The sequence below is a fragment of the Cervus canadensis genome, chromosome 30 (genome assembly GCF_019320065.1).
Source record: "Cervus canadensis isolate Bull #8, Minnesota chromosome 30, ASM1932006v1, whole genome shotgun sequence".
Taxonomy (NCBI): domain Eukaryota; kingdom Metazoa; phylum Chordata; class Mammalia; order Artiodactyla; family Cervidae; genus Cervus; species Cervus canadensis.
The window spans coordinates 17,164,230-17,181,020 of NC_057415.1; the positions used below are offsets into that span (position 1 = coordinate 17,164,230).

The following is a 16,791-nucleotide window of genomic DNA, read 5'->3' on the forward strand; positions in this document are numbered from 1 at the left end:
AGCAAAGGCGTTTTATTCAACATAGTGTGGGTATATATACTGTCTCACAAGGTAGCTATTTTCAGCAAAGATAAAAATTAAAAGTCCAGACTTATAAATTATCAAGGAAACATAAGGCAATCCATATCAAAGAGAGAGGGTTGTTAATAATCACTTTTACCGTTTGGTTCATAAAAAGGAAGAGGGTCGTAAATAGTTACTTATCACCATGTGGAGAAACTAATGAAGGAAATGAATGCATTCCTCAGCCCCGGGAATAGCGTGCCACTCCTCTAAATTCCTGAATATTCAGGAATTAATAAGCAACAGAGGATTCATGACAGATCCAAGACAGCACACAGGAAGCCTCCTGTTAAATGCTTCCTGACAACTGACATTTTTAAAAATAATTTCTGCTCTTTGTATTTATTTATTTGTCTGCATCAGGGCTTAGTTGTGGCACACAGGATCTCTGTTTCCTCACGTGGGACCTTCTGTTGTGGCACACAGACTGTCTAGTTGTGGCATGCAGGCTCCATAGTTGCAGTGCAGGAGTGCCAGAGTGTCTGCGGGCTTGGCTGCTCCATGGCATGTGGGATCTTAATTTCCCAACCAGGGATCGAACCCACATCCTCTGCATTGCAAGGTGAGTTCTTAACAACTGGACCACCAGGGAAGTCCTCATAAACTGACATTGATATCATACTTTTATCTATTCTGCCATCCATATTTCAGTTTAGTTTGTTGATCTAATTATGTCCTCTCTTCTGTTTTCTTTTCCTCTGCAGTACATGATCCAGTCTAGGGTCAAGTATTGCATTTAGTTGTCATGTCTTATAGATTTCTTTAATCTGGAGCAATTTAAGAGCACTTTATGACTTTGCCATCTTTACAAAATACAAGTCTTTCACCTCCCCCCAGTCCTGCCACGTATAGAATGTTTTTAATTTTATCTTGAATTTTTTCTCATCAATTGCTCTTATGTATTCTTAGACAAAATACTGTATAGGTGATGTTTTGTCTTTTTCAGATATCTGTTACTCATAGGTGATGTTAATTTTAATCATCAGCCAAACTGTTACTCGATTCTCCACTATATCATCACTGGTTTTTTTTTTTTTTTTGCCTCACAACTAATAGGCAGTCTATAGGGAGACACTTTATGACCATGCAGATGCTACTCTTCATTAAAATTTCTGCCTATGTTTAGCACCACCTGGTGGTTCTTATCTGATCTGCTCTTTACTATGATGATTGCAAACTGATGATTTTTCAACTCCAGCACTTCACTTTACATTTCTCAATAGACATTAGACCTTGCTTAAGAAATAAATCTCCCTTCACCCTGTGTATGTGTACATATGTTTATATATCTATTTATTATAGATATTTTATCATTATTTTTATTTTTCTTAAAGATGTATAATTCCTTACTCCTATATTTTTGAACACTTCCTTACATTTTGGCATTAAAAGACTTTCCAATCTTAAAATATATGCCTCTGCCCCAGAATGAAAATTTAAAAATAAGTGAATACATGCATGTTGAATGTGTATTATGTACTTTGTACTGTATTAGTCTCTCATTATGCAATTGAACAGTATTAGATAGTGATAAGTGGTATCAGGGATAATAAACCCATGCCCTCCTCCAAGTAATCTTCCCAACCCAGGGATTGAACCCAGGTGTCCTGCATCACAGGCAGATTCTTTACTGTCTGAGCCACCAAGGAAGCCAATAATAATATAATTGAACAATATTAGATAGCAATAAGTGGTATTGGGGAAAATAAAGTGGGATGGGAAATAGGGAATATACATGATAAGTGAGAGCTATTCACTTTTAAATAACATGGTCATGGAAGGCCTTATTTAGAAGGTGCTGTTTTTGTTGTTCAGTTGCTTCGTCATGTCCAGCTCTTTGCGATCCCATGGACTGCAGCACACCAGGCTTCCCTGTTCACCATCTCTTGGAGTTTGCTCAAACTCATGTCCGGTGATGCCATCCAGCCATCTCATCCTCTGTCATCTCTTTCTCCTCCTGCCTTCAATCTTTCCCAGCATCAAGGTCTTTTCTAATGAGTTGGCTCTTAGCATCAGGTGGCCAAATTATTGGAGCTTCAGCATCAGTCCTTCCAATGAATATTCAGGGCTGATTTCCTTTAGGATTGACTGGTTTGATCTCCTTGCAGTCCAAGGACTCTCAAGAGTCTTCTCCAACACCACAGTTTGAAAGCAGCAATTCTTTTACAAGGTGACATATGAGTAAATCAGGGAGCTAACCTTGCCTTATTGTACCTTGCTGGTTATCAACTCTAGGTACGCTCTAAAAATGAATCATATGTTGCCTTGTATTATAATCACTTAATGTGTATATATATGTTATCTTTAGTTTACAAATATGTGATAACAAGGACAGTGTACCGGTATATAACAGATTTCGTTGGTTTTAAACTAATGACTAACACCTCTGAATTAGGAAAAATACTTAAACTCTGTGGAGCTCTTTCTTTATCTGCAAAATGAAGGAACTGGATAAAATTATTTGCAAGCTTCTGCCCCATTCCAGAAGTTTATATGAAGGATAACAAATCAAAGAATAAAAATATTTCTGGGAAATAATGGAACTTACTGGAGTTGGAATAATAGAACTATGAGAAGAACATCCTTAAGCTATTAATAGGTCTCTTGTTTACAGCATGGAGTGATTGCCAGTATTTGGGGAATGCTTCTCAGCAAAACTGAATCTACAGTTTTGTATTCCTCTGGGCCACCCACTCTACATGGAATTACATCGTCTTACAGATCGCCTATTGTTTGATATTACTTATGGCATAGATTCCTAAACTCCTTCAGTAAGAATATGTGCCCACCACAATTTTCAATACACTGAACTGATCTAGTTACAGAGACTCTTTGAGAAAGAAATCTATGTGCCAGATGCCTTATTCAGTTTTTTGCTGTTGTTTTTGAAAAACAAAAACATAAAAAGTTCTAACTGGAAGAGATTTAGCACAGAACTACTCAGATTAATCATTTTACAGGTAAGCTGAATGGTAATTACACAAGCATGCTCTTTTTTCATATGCCTGAGACAATTTTAGGTCATTTTCCAAGAATCAATTCAATTAATCCCCATGCTGACTTCCACAAGCTACTTGCTCTATGGAGTTACTTACTATTCCAAGTTTTAGTAAGTTCACCAAGATTACTTTAAAAGTAGCTTCCAAAAAAAAAAAAAGTAGCTTCAGTGATCAATTTTTACTCAGTGATCAAGTTCAGTTCAGTTCAGTCAGTCAGTCGTGTCCAACTCTTTGCGACCCCATGAATCACAGCATACCAGGCCTCCCTGTCCATCACCAACTCCCAGAGACTACCCAAACCCATGTCCATTAAGTCGGTGATGCCATCCAGCCATCTCACCTTCTGTCGTCCCCTTCTCCTCCTGCCCCCAGTCCTTCCCAGCATTAGGGTCTTTTCCAATGAGTCAGCTCTTTGCATCAGGTAGCCAAAGTATTGGAGTTTCAGCTTCAACATCAGTCCTTCCAATGAACACCCAGGACTTATCTCCTTCAGGATGGACTGGTTGGATCTCCTTGCAGTCCAAGGGACTCTCAAGAGTCTTCTCCAACACCACAGTTCAAAAGCATCAATTCTTCAGCACTCAGCTTTCTTCACAGTCCAACTCTCACATCCATACAGGACCACTGGAAAAACCATAGCCTTGACTAGACAGACCTTTGTTGGCAAAGTAATGTCTCTGCTTTTAAATACACTATCCAGGTTGGTCATAACTTTCCTTCCAAGGAATAAGCATCTTTTAATTTCATGGCTGCAAATTCATCACTTTCATAGACATATCATTGTAGCTTCCATGAAGACTAGTTTGGTAAGATCCCTCTGAGAAGCAGTTCCAATGTGTTCTTTTAACTCATGGTTACAGGATTATTTGGCTGAATGAGTATGGAGAGAATAAACCTCTCTACTGCTGTTTATATAGTCTAGGGTAGTCTTTTCCCTATCTACAGGAAGCAACAGCTTACATGTGAAATAAACATCAATGCTCATATATACTACCTGGCTAATGTTTAAAGTTAGTAATAAATGCATGTTTTAAAATATTTTTAAAAATTATTTGAGTATGGTAAGTCCATCAGATCAGAAAGATGATTACCATTGGAAAGATAGTTTGTTTCTCATATTTCTTGCGAGGAGGTGTACATCATGCCACAGGCGCCACTAGAGTAGGTCAGGAGTCAGTGGGAGAGGGGGAAACTGGTCAGCTGTGGTTTCTGAGATAAGGGAAAGGTGAGTCAAGGTGAACAGGCTTACATTGGCTAGTTTGAAAAATTTCAGGAGGCTCTGGGTCATAAGAGCTGTCACTAGATGCCTTTGGTACCTAAGCCTAGGCAAGTGGATAGGGGTATAGCAAATATAAAGGAGGTGGTTGAGATATAAGTTCTGGACTGGTTGGATCATGGTAGAAAAGCACACTCAGGAGCAAGTTGTTTACTATCTCTAGGAATGGGCTATCCTTGGGAGGTATAGTTTCCTCAGGGTTATCAAGACTCTAGATGTCAAAACATCAGAATATGGAAAATAAAAAGACATGATTAATGCAGAGCCCTCTCTGAATCCTTTTAAAATTGAAGGCATAGATGTCAATGAAACTAACAGAGTAAGTAAGTACCTTTGAAGATTCTATCCTCTGTAAAAGCAACAAGAAAACTGGCCAAAACTGTCACGATCAAATTTTTGGGAATTCTAGATATGAACCATCTTTGCATGAAATGTTTCCAAGAAAATGTTCAGTTTTCTTGAAGATATCTCTAGTCTTCCCCCATTCTATTGCTCTCTGTTTCTTTGCGTTGTTTACTTAAGAAGGTTTTCTTATTGCTCCTTGCTGTTGTCTGGAAAGATTAATCTGAAGTCTGAAGCCAGGAAACCTGATTCCTCTAGCTCCATGTTTCTCTTTCTAGATTGCTTTGGTTGGCTATTTGGGATCTTTTGTGTCTCCATACAAATTTTGAAATTTTTTTGTTCTAATTCTGTGGAAGATGCCATTGGTAATTTAATAAAGAGTGCATTGAATCTGTAGATTGCCTTGGGTAGTATGGTCATTTTGATAATATTGATTCTTCTAATCCATGAACATGGTATATCTTTCCATCTGTTTATGTCTTCTTTGATTTCTTTCCTCAGCATCCTACACTTTTTGACCTATAGGTCTTCTTCTTCTTAAGTAAGATGCAGCAGTAAATGGAATTTCTTCTTTAATTTCTCTTTCTCATCTTTTGTTGTTAGTGTATAGAAATGCAACAGATTTCTGTGTATTAATTTTGTAACTTGCAGCTTTACCTCATTCACTGCTGAGTTCTAGTAATTTTCTGGTACCATCTTTAGGATCCTCAATATGTACTATCATGTCATCTGCAATCCAATTTGGATTACCTTTACTTCTTTTTCTTCTCTGATTGCTGTACCTAGGATTCCCAGAGTATGTTGAATAACAGTGGTGAGAGTGGACATCCTTGTCTTGTTCTTGATCTGACAGGGAATGCTTTCAACTTTTCACCATTGAGTGTAATGCTAGCTATAGGCTTGTCATATATGGTCTTTATTATGTTGAGGTATATACCCTCTATGCCCTTTCTGGGGATTTTTTTTTTATCATAAATTGGTTCTGAATTTTGTCAAAAACTTTTTCCACACCTATTGAGATGTCCCTTGGACTGCAAAGAGATCCAGCCAGTCCATCCTAAAGGAGATCAGTCCTGGGTGTTCATTGGAGGGATTGATATTGAAGCTAAAACTCCAATACTTTGGCCAGGTAATGCAAAGAGCTGACTCATTTGAAAAGACCCTGATGCTGGGAAAGATTGAGGGCAGGAGGAGAAGGGGACAACAGAGGATGAGATGGTTGGATGGCATCACCAACACAGTGGACATGGGTTTGGGTGGACTCTGGGAGTTGGTGATGGACAAGGAGGCCTGGCGTGCTGCAGTTCATGGGGTCGCAAAGAGTCAGACACGACTGAGCGACTGAACTGAACTGATTGAGATAATCATATGGTTCTTATTCTTCAATTTGTTGATGTGGTTTATCACATTGATAGATTGGCAGATGTTGAAAAATTCTTGTGTCCCTGGATGAATCACACTTGATCATGGTGTATGATCTTTTTAATGTATTGTTGGAGAAGAATTGCTAGTATTTTGTTGGGGATTTTAAATCAATGGAACAGGATACAAAACTCAGAAATAAGCCCATGCACCTATGTTCAGTCAGTCTATGACAAAGGAGGCAAGACATTGGAAAGACAGTCTCTTCAACAGTTGGTGGTGGGAAAATTGGTCAGCCACATGTAAGAAAATGAAAATAAGTTATTCCTTAACTCCATACAAAAAAAAATCTCAAAATGGATCAGAGACCTAAATGTAAGATTGCTGCTACTGCTAAGTCACTTCAGTCGTGTCCGACTCTGTGTGACCCCATCCCTGGGATTCTCCAGGCAAGAACACTGGAGTGGGTTGCCATTTCCTTCTCCAATGCATAAAAGTGAAAAGTGAAAGTGAAGTCGCTCAGTCATGTCCAACTCTTCGCGACCCCGTGGACTGCAGCCTATCAGGCTCCTCCGTCCATGGGATTTTCCAGGCAAGAGTATTGGAGTGGGGTGCCATTGCCTTCTCTGAAATGTAAGATTGGACACTATAAAACCCCTAGAGGAAAACATAGGCAGAAGACTCTCTGACATAAATCACAACATCTTTTTTGATCCATCTCCCTGAATAATGGAAATAAAAGCAAAAATAAACAAATGGAACCTACTTAAACTCAAAAGCTTTTGCACAACAAATGAAACAATAAAAAAAGGACAACCCACAGATTGGTAGAAAATACTTGCAAATGATGACCAATAAGGGATTAGTCTCTAAAATTTACAAACAACTTACGCTGCTTAATAGCATAAAAACAAACATCCCACTAAAAAAAATGGGCAGAAGACCTGAACAAACATTTCTCCGAAGAGGACATACAAATGGCCAATAGGCACATGAAAAGATGTTCAACATCACTGGTTATTAGAGAAATGCAAGTCAAAGCTACAATGAGATATTACCTCATACCAGTCAGAATGGCTGTCATCAAAAAATCCACAAACAACAAATGCTAGAGAGGGTGTGGAGAGAAGGGAACCTTCCTGCACTGTTGGTGGGAATGTAAATTGGTTCAGCCACTATGGAGAACAGTATGGAGGTTCCTTAAAAAAGTAAAAATAAAGCTACCGTATTGACTCTGCAGTCCCACTCCTGGGCATATACCTGGAGAAAGACATGATCCGTTGGAATACATGCACCCCAGTGTTCATTGCAGCACTGTTCAATAGCCAAGACATGGAAGAAAACTAAATGTCTATCAACAGAGGAATGGGTATAGAAAATGTGGTACATGTATACAATGCAGTATTACTCAGCCATTTAAAAGAGTGAAATAATAAGTTTCAGCAAGATAGATGGACCTAGAGAGTGTTACACTGAGTGAAGTAAGTCAGAGAAAGAGAAATATCATGTGATATTCTTTATATGTGGAATCTAAAAAGGAATGATACAAATGAACTTACAAAGCAGAAAGAGACTTAGTACTTAGAAAAGGAACTAATGGGCTTATGGTTGCTGGGTGGAAGGGATAGTTAAGGACTTTGGGAAGGTCATGTCTGCACTGCTATATTTAAAATTAATAACCAACAAAGACCTGTTGTACAGCACATGGATCTCTGCTCAATGTTATGTGCCAGCCTGGATGGGAAGGACTTTGGGGGAGAATGGATCCATGTATATATATGGCCGAGTCCGTTTACTGTTCACCTGAAACCACAACAGCATTGTTAATTGGCTATACCCCAATACAAAATAGAAAGTTAATGTTTAAAAAAAAACTAAATGTAGGCAACCTCTTTTTTTCTGAACTCCTGTGGCAACTTATCTGCATCTCTCTTATAGCAGTTATCACTTTCTACTCTACATTATAGATATTTATGTTCATACCTGTCTTCCTCACTAGATAATCAGCTTTATAAAGTTAGAAGCAATGTCTGCTCCATATTTCTACCCCTCAAGTACTTGGCACATAGTAGTTCCTCTGCAAATGTTTGTTTGATGAATAAAATACATCAGAGTTGCCATCGTGGGGTAAAAAGTATGGCCCATGCACAGGGGAAAAAAGCAATCAATCAATAGAAATTGTCCCTGAGGAAGCCCAGACTGGATTTACTAGGCAAAGACTTTAAATCAACTGTTTTAAATATACTCTAAGAGTTAGAGGAAACTAAGTGAATGATGTCTCTGACAGTAAGTTTTCTTACTTTTCTTTATGTGAGAATGTCTTTACTTTTATTCCTGAGGAAGATTCTTTCTGGACATAGAATTCTAGTTTGACAGTTCTGTTCTTTCAACACGTAAGAAATGTTGTGCCACTTGCTTCTGGTCTCTATGGTTTTTGATGAGAAATAGTTCTTCAAATCATTGTTCCCTTATCTGTAACACCTCATTTATCTGGGCCTGCTTTTAAGAACTTTTCTTATGATCATCATTTCTCTGTGTGTAGACATCTTTGGGAATCTGTAGGTTTATTTTTTTAGTCAAATTTGGCAAGTATTCAGTCCTTTTTTCTTCAAATTACTTTTTCAGTCCCAGGCCCTTTCCACTGTCCTTCCGAGACTGATGATGTGAAGGTTAAATATTTCGTTATTATTTCACAACTCTGAGAATATTTTCTCTTTTTTTTCCTCCAGTCTTTTTTCTCTCTGGCATTGGATAATTTCTGTTGATCTAAAGTTTCTTTCCCCTGCCATCTCCATTTTGCTGTGGAACCCTTTTGATGAGATTTGTATTTGTTATTCTATTTTGCAGTTCTAACTTAATTATTTGATTCCTCTTTTTATTTTTATTTCTTTGTTGATATTTTCTCTATATGTATTTCTTTAAACCATGTTCATGATTTTTATGTTGAATTTTAAGAACTGACTCATTGGAAAAGACCCTGATGCTGGGGAGGATTGAAGGCAGGAGGAGAAGGGGACAACAGAGGATGAGATGGCTGGATGGCCTCACCAACTCGATGGACATGAGTTTGAGCAGGCTCCGGGAGTTGTTGATGGACAGGAAAGCCTGGCGTGCTGCAGTCTGTGGAGTTTCAAAGAGTCAGACAAAACTGAGAGACTGAACTGAGCTGAATTCATGGTTTCCCTTTTCCCTCTCTTTTTTTTTAACTGCGTCAAAAATTTTATTGCCTACTTTTTGAAAACTTTTGCTCTTAAGTAATAAACCACAAAAGAAACTTTATTATGTCCAGTAGATTAAATTGCATGATTTTTTTCTTCTCATATTAATGCTATTTATTAGTACTTTTACACAAACATTTATTTTTATACCATTCCACTGTCCATAATGCAACACAGTTTTCAACAGAGGTATCTAAATATACAATTTTATCTCTAACTGAATTTTCCTTTGGCCAAACACTTCTTCCAAGTAAATGACATATCCCAAAATACCCTCAGTTGTGTGTCATTCAATCTCTGAAAAATACTGTTAGTCATAATGAATATAAATATTAAATATTTCTATATTCAGATAGATTACTAAATTATCGAAGGTGGATATTTTTATTACTCTGTGACTTTCCTCTCTGCTCCTCAAATCTCTCTTTATATATATATATATATATATGTATATGTATATATTTTTTATTGAAGTATAGTTGACTTACAATGTTTCACGTGCACAGCAAGGTGATTCAGTTATACAAATACACATATATTATTTTTTAAATTACTTTCCATCATAAGTTACTACAGGATGTTAACTATAGTTCCCTATGCTATACAGTAAACCTTTGTTGCTTGTTGCATATCTGTTTTTTAATTAGAAGTCTAGCATTCTATTCATACTAAGCCAAACAAATGGAATCAAAATGTCATAGATTTTTTAGTTAGGCAAGAATTTATAAGTTTTCTAAAATATATATTATACATTTTTATATATATGTATACAAAAGCTTTTCTACTATGCTTGATAAAGGCTTGAGAAAAAACATCAAAATAAAAAAAGAGATGGAGAAATTGAAGAACATAAACTAAATGAAATGGGAGCACTGAATATGAAATAGAAAAAGTGAAACAAACTGGGTAAAAGTAAAAAAATCATCATATAGTCCAGTTGTTTTTAAACCTGATTGTTCATTAGAAACATATCTGGAGCTCTGGAGGAAAAAGGCAATACCTGAGCATTTGTATTTTTCAAAAAATTTCAAGATAATTCTGATATGCATCTGGATTTTAAAAAGTGATTACAGGGATTTCTATTAGATCCTAATTTTGGCAGTCAGACATGACTGAGCGACTAAGCATAGCATTGGTAGTATAGAGTTCTATTATTTTTCTGTTGACCAAACATGATATAATGCAATTGAGTAGTAGTCACATAGTCACAATAGTAAAAGATGTTTATTAGTTTTCACAATCAATAGCCAGACAGAAAATAAAAGATAATTACAATTGCAAGCCATAATGGAAACATGATTAACTTAACAATATAAAATAATTAACATACAGCTTGGGGTGGGGGGTCAAGCAGAGTGATGTGGTAGGTGGAAATGTATACATGCACATGTTTTCATCCACTCAGCCAATCTAGTCTTTTAATCCATTTACATTTAAGGTAATTATCGATGTGTATGATCCTATTATCATTTTCTTAATTGTTTGAGGTTTATTTTCTGTAGGTCTTTTCCTTCTCTTGTGTTCCTTGCCTAGAGAAGTTCCTTTGGCATTTGTTGTAAAGCTGGTTTGGTGGTGCTGAATTCTCTTAACTTTTGCTTGTCTGGAAAGCTTTTGATTTCTGCATCATATCTGAAGGAGAGTCTTCCTGGGTAGAGTATTCTTGGTTATAGGTTCTTCTCTTTCATCACTTTAAATATATCATGCCATTCCCTTCCAGTTTGTAGAGTTTCTGTTGAGAAATCAGCTAATAGCCTGATGAGAGTTCCCTTGTATGATATTTGTCATTTTTCCCTTGTTGCTTTTAATATTTTATCTCTTCTTTAATTTTTGTCAGTTTGATTACTGTGTGTCTCAGTGTGTTCCTCCTTGGGTTTATCCTTTCTGGGACTCTCTGGACTTCCTGGACTTGGTTGACTATTTCCTTTCCCTTGTTAGGAAAGTTTTCAGCTATTGTCTTTTCAAAATTTTTCTCAGGTCCTTCCTCTCTCTTCTCCTTCTGGGACCCCTAGAATCGAATGTTGGTGCATTTAATGTTGTCGCAGAGTTCTCTTAGGCTATCTTCATCTCTTTTCATTCTTTTTTCTATATTCTATTCTGTGGCAGTGATTTCCACCATTCTGTCCTCCCGGTTGTATAGCTGTTCCTCTGCCTCAGTTATTCTGCTATTGATTCTTTCTAGTATATTATTCATCCCTGTTTGTTTGTTCTTTAGTTCTTTTAGGTCTTTGGTAAACATTTCTTGCATCTTCTCAATCTTTGCCTCCATTCTTTTCCTGAGATCGTGAATTATCTTCACTATCATTATTCTGAATTATCTTTCTGGAAGGTTGCCTATCTCCACTTCATTAATTGTTTTTCTGAGTTTTTATCTTGTCTTTTCATCTGGGACATTAACTTTCTGCTTTTTCATTGTGATTAACTTTCTGTAGTGTGGTTTTTGTTTTAGCTACTGTGAGACTGTGCTTCTTGTTTCTTCTGTCTGCCCTCTGATGGATGAGGCTAAGAGGCTTATGTCAGCTTCTTGATGAGAGGGACTGGTGATGGGAATAACTGGGTCTTGCTCTGTGGGCAGGGACTTACTCAATAAAGCTTTAATCCAATTATCTGCTGATGGGTGGGGTTGCACTCCCTCCCTGGTAGTTGTCACTCTTTGTGACCTCAAGGACTACAGAGAGCCAGGTGTCCCTGTCCCTAACCATCTCCTGGAGTCCACCCAAGTTCATGTCCTTTGAATCAGTAATGCCATCCAATCTTCTTATCCTCTGCCACCCTCTTCTCCTTTTGCCTTCAGTCTTTCCTGGCATCAGGGTGTTTTCCAATGAGTCAGTTCATCTGCATATCTGACGTTGTTGATACTTCTCCCAACAGTCTTGATTTCAACTTGTAATTCATCCAGCCCCGCATTTCACATGAGGTACTCTGTGTGAAAGTGAAGTGAAAGTGAAAGTCACTCAGTCGTGTCCGACTCTTTGTGACCCCATGGACTGTCCATGGAATTCTCTAAGCCAGAATACTGGAATGGGTAGCCTTTCCCTCCTCCCGGGGATCTTCCCAACCCAGGGATCAAACCCAGGTCTCCCACATTGCAGGCGGGTTCTTTACCAGCTGAGCCACAAGTACTCTGGATAGAATTAAATAAACAGAGTGACAGTATATAGCCTTGTCATACTCCTTTCCCAGTTTGAACCAGTCCATTGTTCCACGTCTCGTTCTAACTGTTGCTTCTTGACTTGCATCATGTTTCTCAGGAAACAGGAAAGGTGGTCTTGTATTACCATCTGTTTAAGAATTTTCCACGAACTTTCCACAGTTTGTTGAGATCCACACGGTCAAAGACTTTAGCATAGTCAGTGAAGCAGATGTTTTTCTAGAATTCCCTTGCTTTCTCTGCAATCCAGTGAATGTTGGCAATTTGATCTCTGTTCCTTTGCCTTTTCTATATCCAGCTTATACATCTGTAAGTTCTCAGTTCATGTGCTGTTGAAACCTAACTTGAAGGATTTTGAACATTACCTTGCTTAGCACATGAAATGAGCACAATTTGTGCTCATAAATGTCCTCACCATACAACTACTGTACAGTAGTTTGAATATTCTTTGGCATTATGTCTCTTTGGGATTGGAATGAAAATCAACCTGCTCCAGTCCTGTGGCCAGTGCTGAGTTTTCCATATTTGCTGGCATATTGAGTGCAGCACTTTCACAGCATCATCTTTTAGGATTTGAAATAGCTCAGCTGGAATTCCATCACCTTCACTAGCTTTGTTTGCAGTAATACTTCCTAAGCCAGCCAGGATATCTGGCTCTAGGTGAGTGACCACGCCATAGAGTTTTCATGGTCGTTAAGACTTTTTTTGTATAGTTCTTCCATGTATCCTTGCCACCTCTTCTTAATCTCTTCTTCCGTTAGGTCTTACCATTTCTGCCCTTTTTTGTGCCCATCCTTGCATGAAATAATGACTAGGAACTAGTGACTAAGACCAGATATATTCTTTATTATACCACAGATCATCAAATGAGGTATCAAGGAGGATGTGGCATTTGTGTGATATCTTGAAAGATGGGTAGGATTTAAACATTTGAAAATGGAGAAAAGGGAATTCCAGTCTGAGAAATCACACAGGGGCACAAACTCAAAAATGCAGAGTTTGGTATATAGAAATATATCAAGCAAGTACTTTTTAAGTTTTAGTGTCAGGTCTGTAAAAAGCAATAACAAGATAAAACCAGATTGGGGAGGTTCATTTAATGATGTTTATTAATTATAGAACCTTTTATTTCTACAGAGCAGAAGAAAAAAGAGATCTGCTTTTGTTTTTCCGAAGCCTACGCTGCTTTGTGGAGTGGTGTGACTATCGTAAGCGCACATTTAAACATTTCAAGGTAGAGTCTAAAGTTTTTCAATTTAAACATGTATGGAAAGTGAAGCTGATGTCAATTTGGGGATTTAAGATAACATTCTTAAAGTTTTCAAAAAATAGAAAATATTTTTATTGGCTTCTGGAATTTGCATTTATTTGCAATAAATAGAGGAGGAATGCTTCTGTACAAGTCAGTGAACCATTTTCATTGAAATAAAAGTAATTATAGTCATTTATTTTATAATATACATTTTAAAAAATTAATCTGTCAAGGATACTTGAAGTAAAATGCCAGATTCTAGTAAAGAATATAAGCATAGAAGCTTTATAATGTCATAATGTAATCTTTACATCCTGAATCACTCTCTGTATTTAAGCTTCTTATTTATTGTATATTTCAAGATTAAATATGAGGTCTGATTCTTATAAAGTAATGCTTCTTAGGTCTGATGAAGATACATTCAAAAACATTTTTAAAACTCCCTGTTTTTGTTTGTCATAGCTAGAATTATGTTTGGCTACGTTGCAATCCTCCCATTCATGCTTAGTTGGATAGGATCAAATTATTGACAGCAGGGACTCACACAGAAATCAGTTCTGAAAGAGTTCACATGAATAATATGGCAAGGTTCAGCTTTCCTCAAAATCCTGAGTCATGACTTTTGTCATGACTGGTGTTTTTATGACTGGTGCTAACACTCATTTATTTTGGATTCTTTTTTTAAATCATCATCATTTGCATTTTATTTGGTTGAGCTAATCTGTCAGGCATAGTATTTTCTTTAGAATGAAGCATGCCGGTATTTGTACTGTACTGTGGTTCCTTGAGGAGTCCTCAGGATTATGTTGTTTACTTGCAGGTGCTCTTGAACAAGAACAATTAAATAGCTCTTCTTCAGAATTGGTAAAATAGAGTAATGATTGAGAAGCATGCTGGCAGTTATGATAAGAAATGATATTATATGGCCATTTACTTCTACATTAGGATGAGTTATGGGAAATGTGAGCACTAGTTCCATTTTCAAGCTGATTTTCCTCTACGTGTTGTTAAGGCAAGTATAGAAGTATAATTGGTGTGCTTTTCCTGTAGCAGATGAAGTCCTTATGTGAGCTGGTCTTTGCTGGTGACAAGGTTGTTAGAAGGGAAAGAACAGTCACGTGGTTGTGCACTCATTGCCAGTGTTTATCTACAGAATGTTTTAATCATCCCAAACTGAAAACCTTGTCCCCATTGAACACTTAATTTGTCATTCCTCTGTCCCCCAGCTTCTGGGAACCATCATTCTATTTTCCATTTCTGTGAATTTGACTAAGTATCTTGTTCAGACAGAATCATGAAATTTGTTCTTTTTGCCAGAATATTTCATTTAACATATTGTTCTCAAGATTTATTTATATTGTAGCATGTGTCAAAATTTCATTCCTTTTTTAACCCTGGATAGTATTCTGTTATATGTACTTAGCAAATTTTGTTTCATTCATCTGTTAATAGACACTTAATTGTTTTCACCTTTTGGCTATTGTGAATAGTCCTTCTCAAGTCATTGGTGTACAAATATCTATTCAAGTCTCAGTTTTAGTTCTTTTAAGTATATACCTGTAAGTGGAATTGCTGGATTGTATGGTAATTCTTTCTTTCAGCTTGCACCACTTTACATCCCCAATAGCAGGGCATGAGTCTTCCAATTTCTTCACATCCTTGCCAACATACCTTATTGTCTGGGTTTTTGTTTTGTATTTATTTTATTTTTGTTTTGTTTGTTGTAGCCAAACTATTGGGTGTGAATTGGTATCTCTTTCTGGCTTTGATTTGCATTTCCTTTCCTAATGATTAGTGACCTTGAGTATCTTTTCATGTGCTAATTGTCCGTTTGTATATCTTCTTTGGAGAAATGTCTATTCAAGTTCTTTGTCCCTTTTTGCATCAGGTTTTTTGTTGTTGTTGAGATATTTTTTATATATTTACCTCATCAAATATGATTGGCACATATTTTCTTCCGTTCACTGAATTGTCTTTTCATTTTCTTGATAGTGTCCTTTGATGTATAGAAATTTTTAATTTTGAAGTCCAATTTATGTATTTTTTCTTTTTTATCCTGGCTTTTGGTGTCATATCCAGGAAATTGTTGCCAAATTCAGAGTCATACAGAATTTTCTCTTTATTTTTAGTAGGAGTTTTATAGATTAGCTCTTAAGTTTAGGTGTTTAATTCAGGTTGAGTTAATTTTAGTGTATGTTGTAAGCCAGCAGCCCAACTTCATTCTTATACAAGTGAATATCCAGTTTTCCTAGCACCACTTGTTGAAGAGACTGTCCTTTCCTAATTGAGTGGTCTTGATGCCTTTTTCAAAAATCGTTTGATTGTACATGCAAAGTTTTGGTTCTGGTCTCACTATTCTATTCCATTGGTCTATATGTCTGTCCTTATGCCAGTATCACACTTTTAATTACTGTAGCTTTGTAGTTACATTTTGAAATGAGGAAGTGTAGAATCCTCCAGTCTTGTTCTTTCTTTCAAATTTCTTTTGACTATTTGGAATCCCTTGAGATTCCCTATGAATTTTGGTGGGTTTTTCCAGTTCTTCAAAAAATTACATTGAGATTTTGATAAGGATTGTTTTGAATCTATAAATTGTTTTGGGTAGTGTAGACCTATTAACTGTTCCATCTTTCATTCATGAACACAAGGTCTTCTACTTATGTGTATCTTCTTTAGTTTCTTTCAGGAATGTTTGTAGAGTAAAATATTTTACATTTTAATCCTCTGTTTCTTTCATTATCAGTGTCAAGAATAAAGCATTGTCTATTTAAGGTAATGGAGATCAGCATATTTTTTACTTTTATTATTTTATTATGAAATGAAAAAACACCAATAATATTTGTTCTGGAAATAGGATAGAGACCAACTTGATTCTAATTTGTAATTGATGTTGGAAACAGTGTTGGTAATTTTTATATACACAGTTCAGACTTATTTCTAAAGCACTGATAATTTTATATGCAACCCCAAAGCAGTGTGGAAGCTAAGAATTTTGAATGGGGTTTGGGCAAGAGGAAAGTAATTTCAGGAACTTCATTCTGGCAGCAGTGCCATTATAAATCATCACTATTAGATTGGAGATTAATTCTTATCTTTAAACATATCAGTTAATTGTGGATCTTTAGAAAATG

At 36.6% G+C, this 16,791-nt stretch overlaps 1 protein-coding gene across 1 annotated transcript in view; it reads left to right on the plus strand.

The window, feature by feature from the left end:
* Window positions 1-16,791, plus strand: part of LOC122432041 (centromere protein P) — a 225,039-nt gene that overhangs the window by 50,035 nt on the left and 158,213 nt on the right. Inside the window, exon 5 of the mRNA XM_043453761.1 lies at window positions 13,546-13,642. Within this exon, the coding sequence (XP_043309696.1) occupies window positions 13,546-13,642 (97 nt within the window). The remainder of the gene's footprint in view (window positions 1-13,545; window positions 13,643-16,791) is intronic.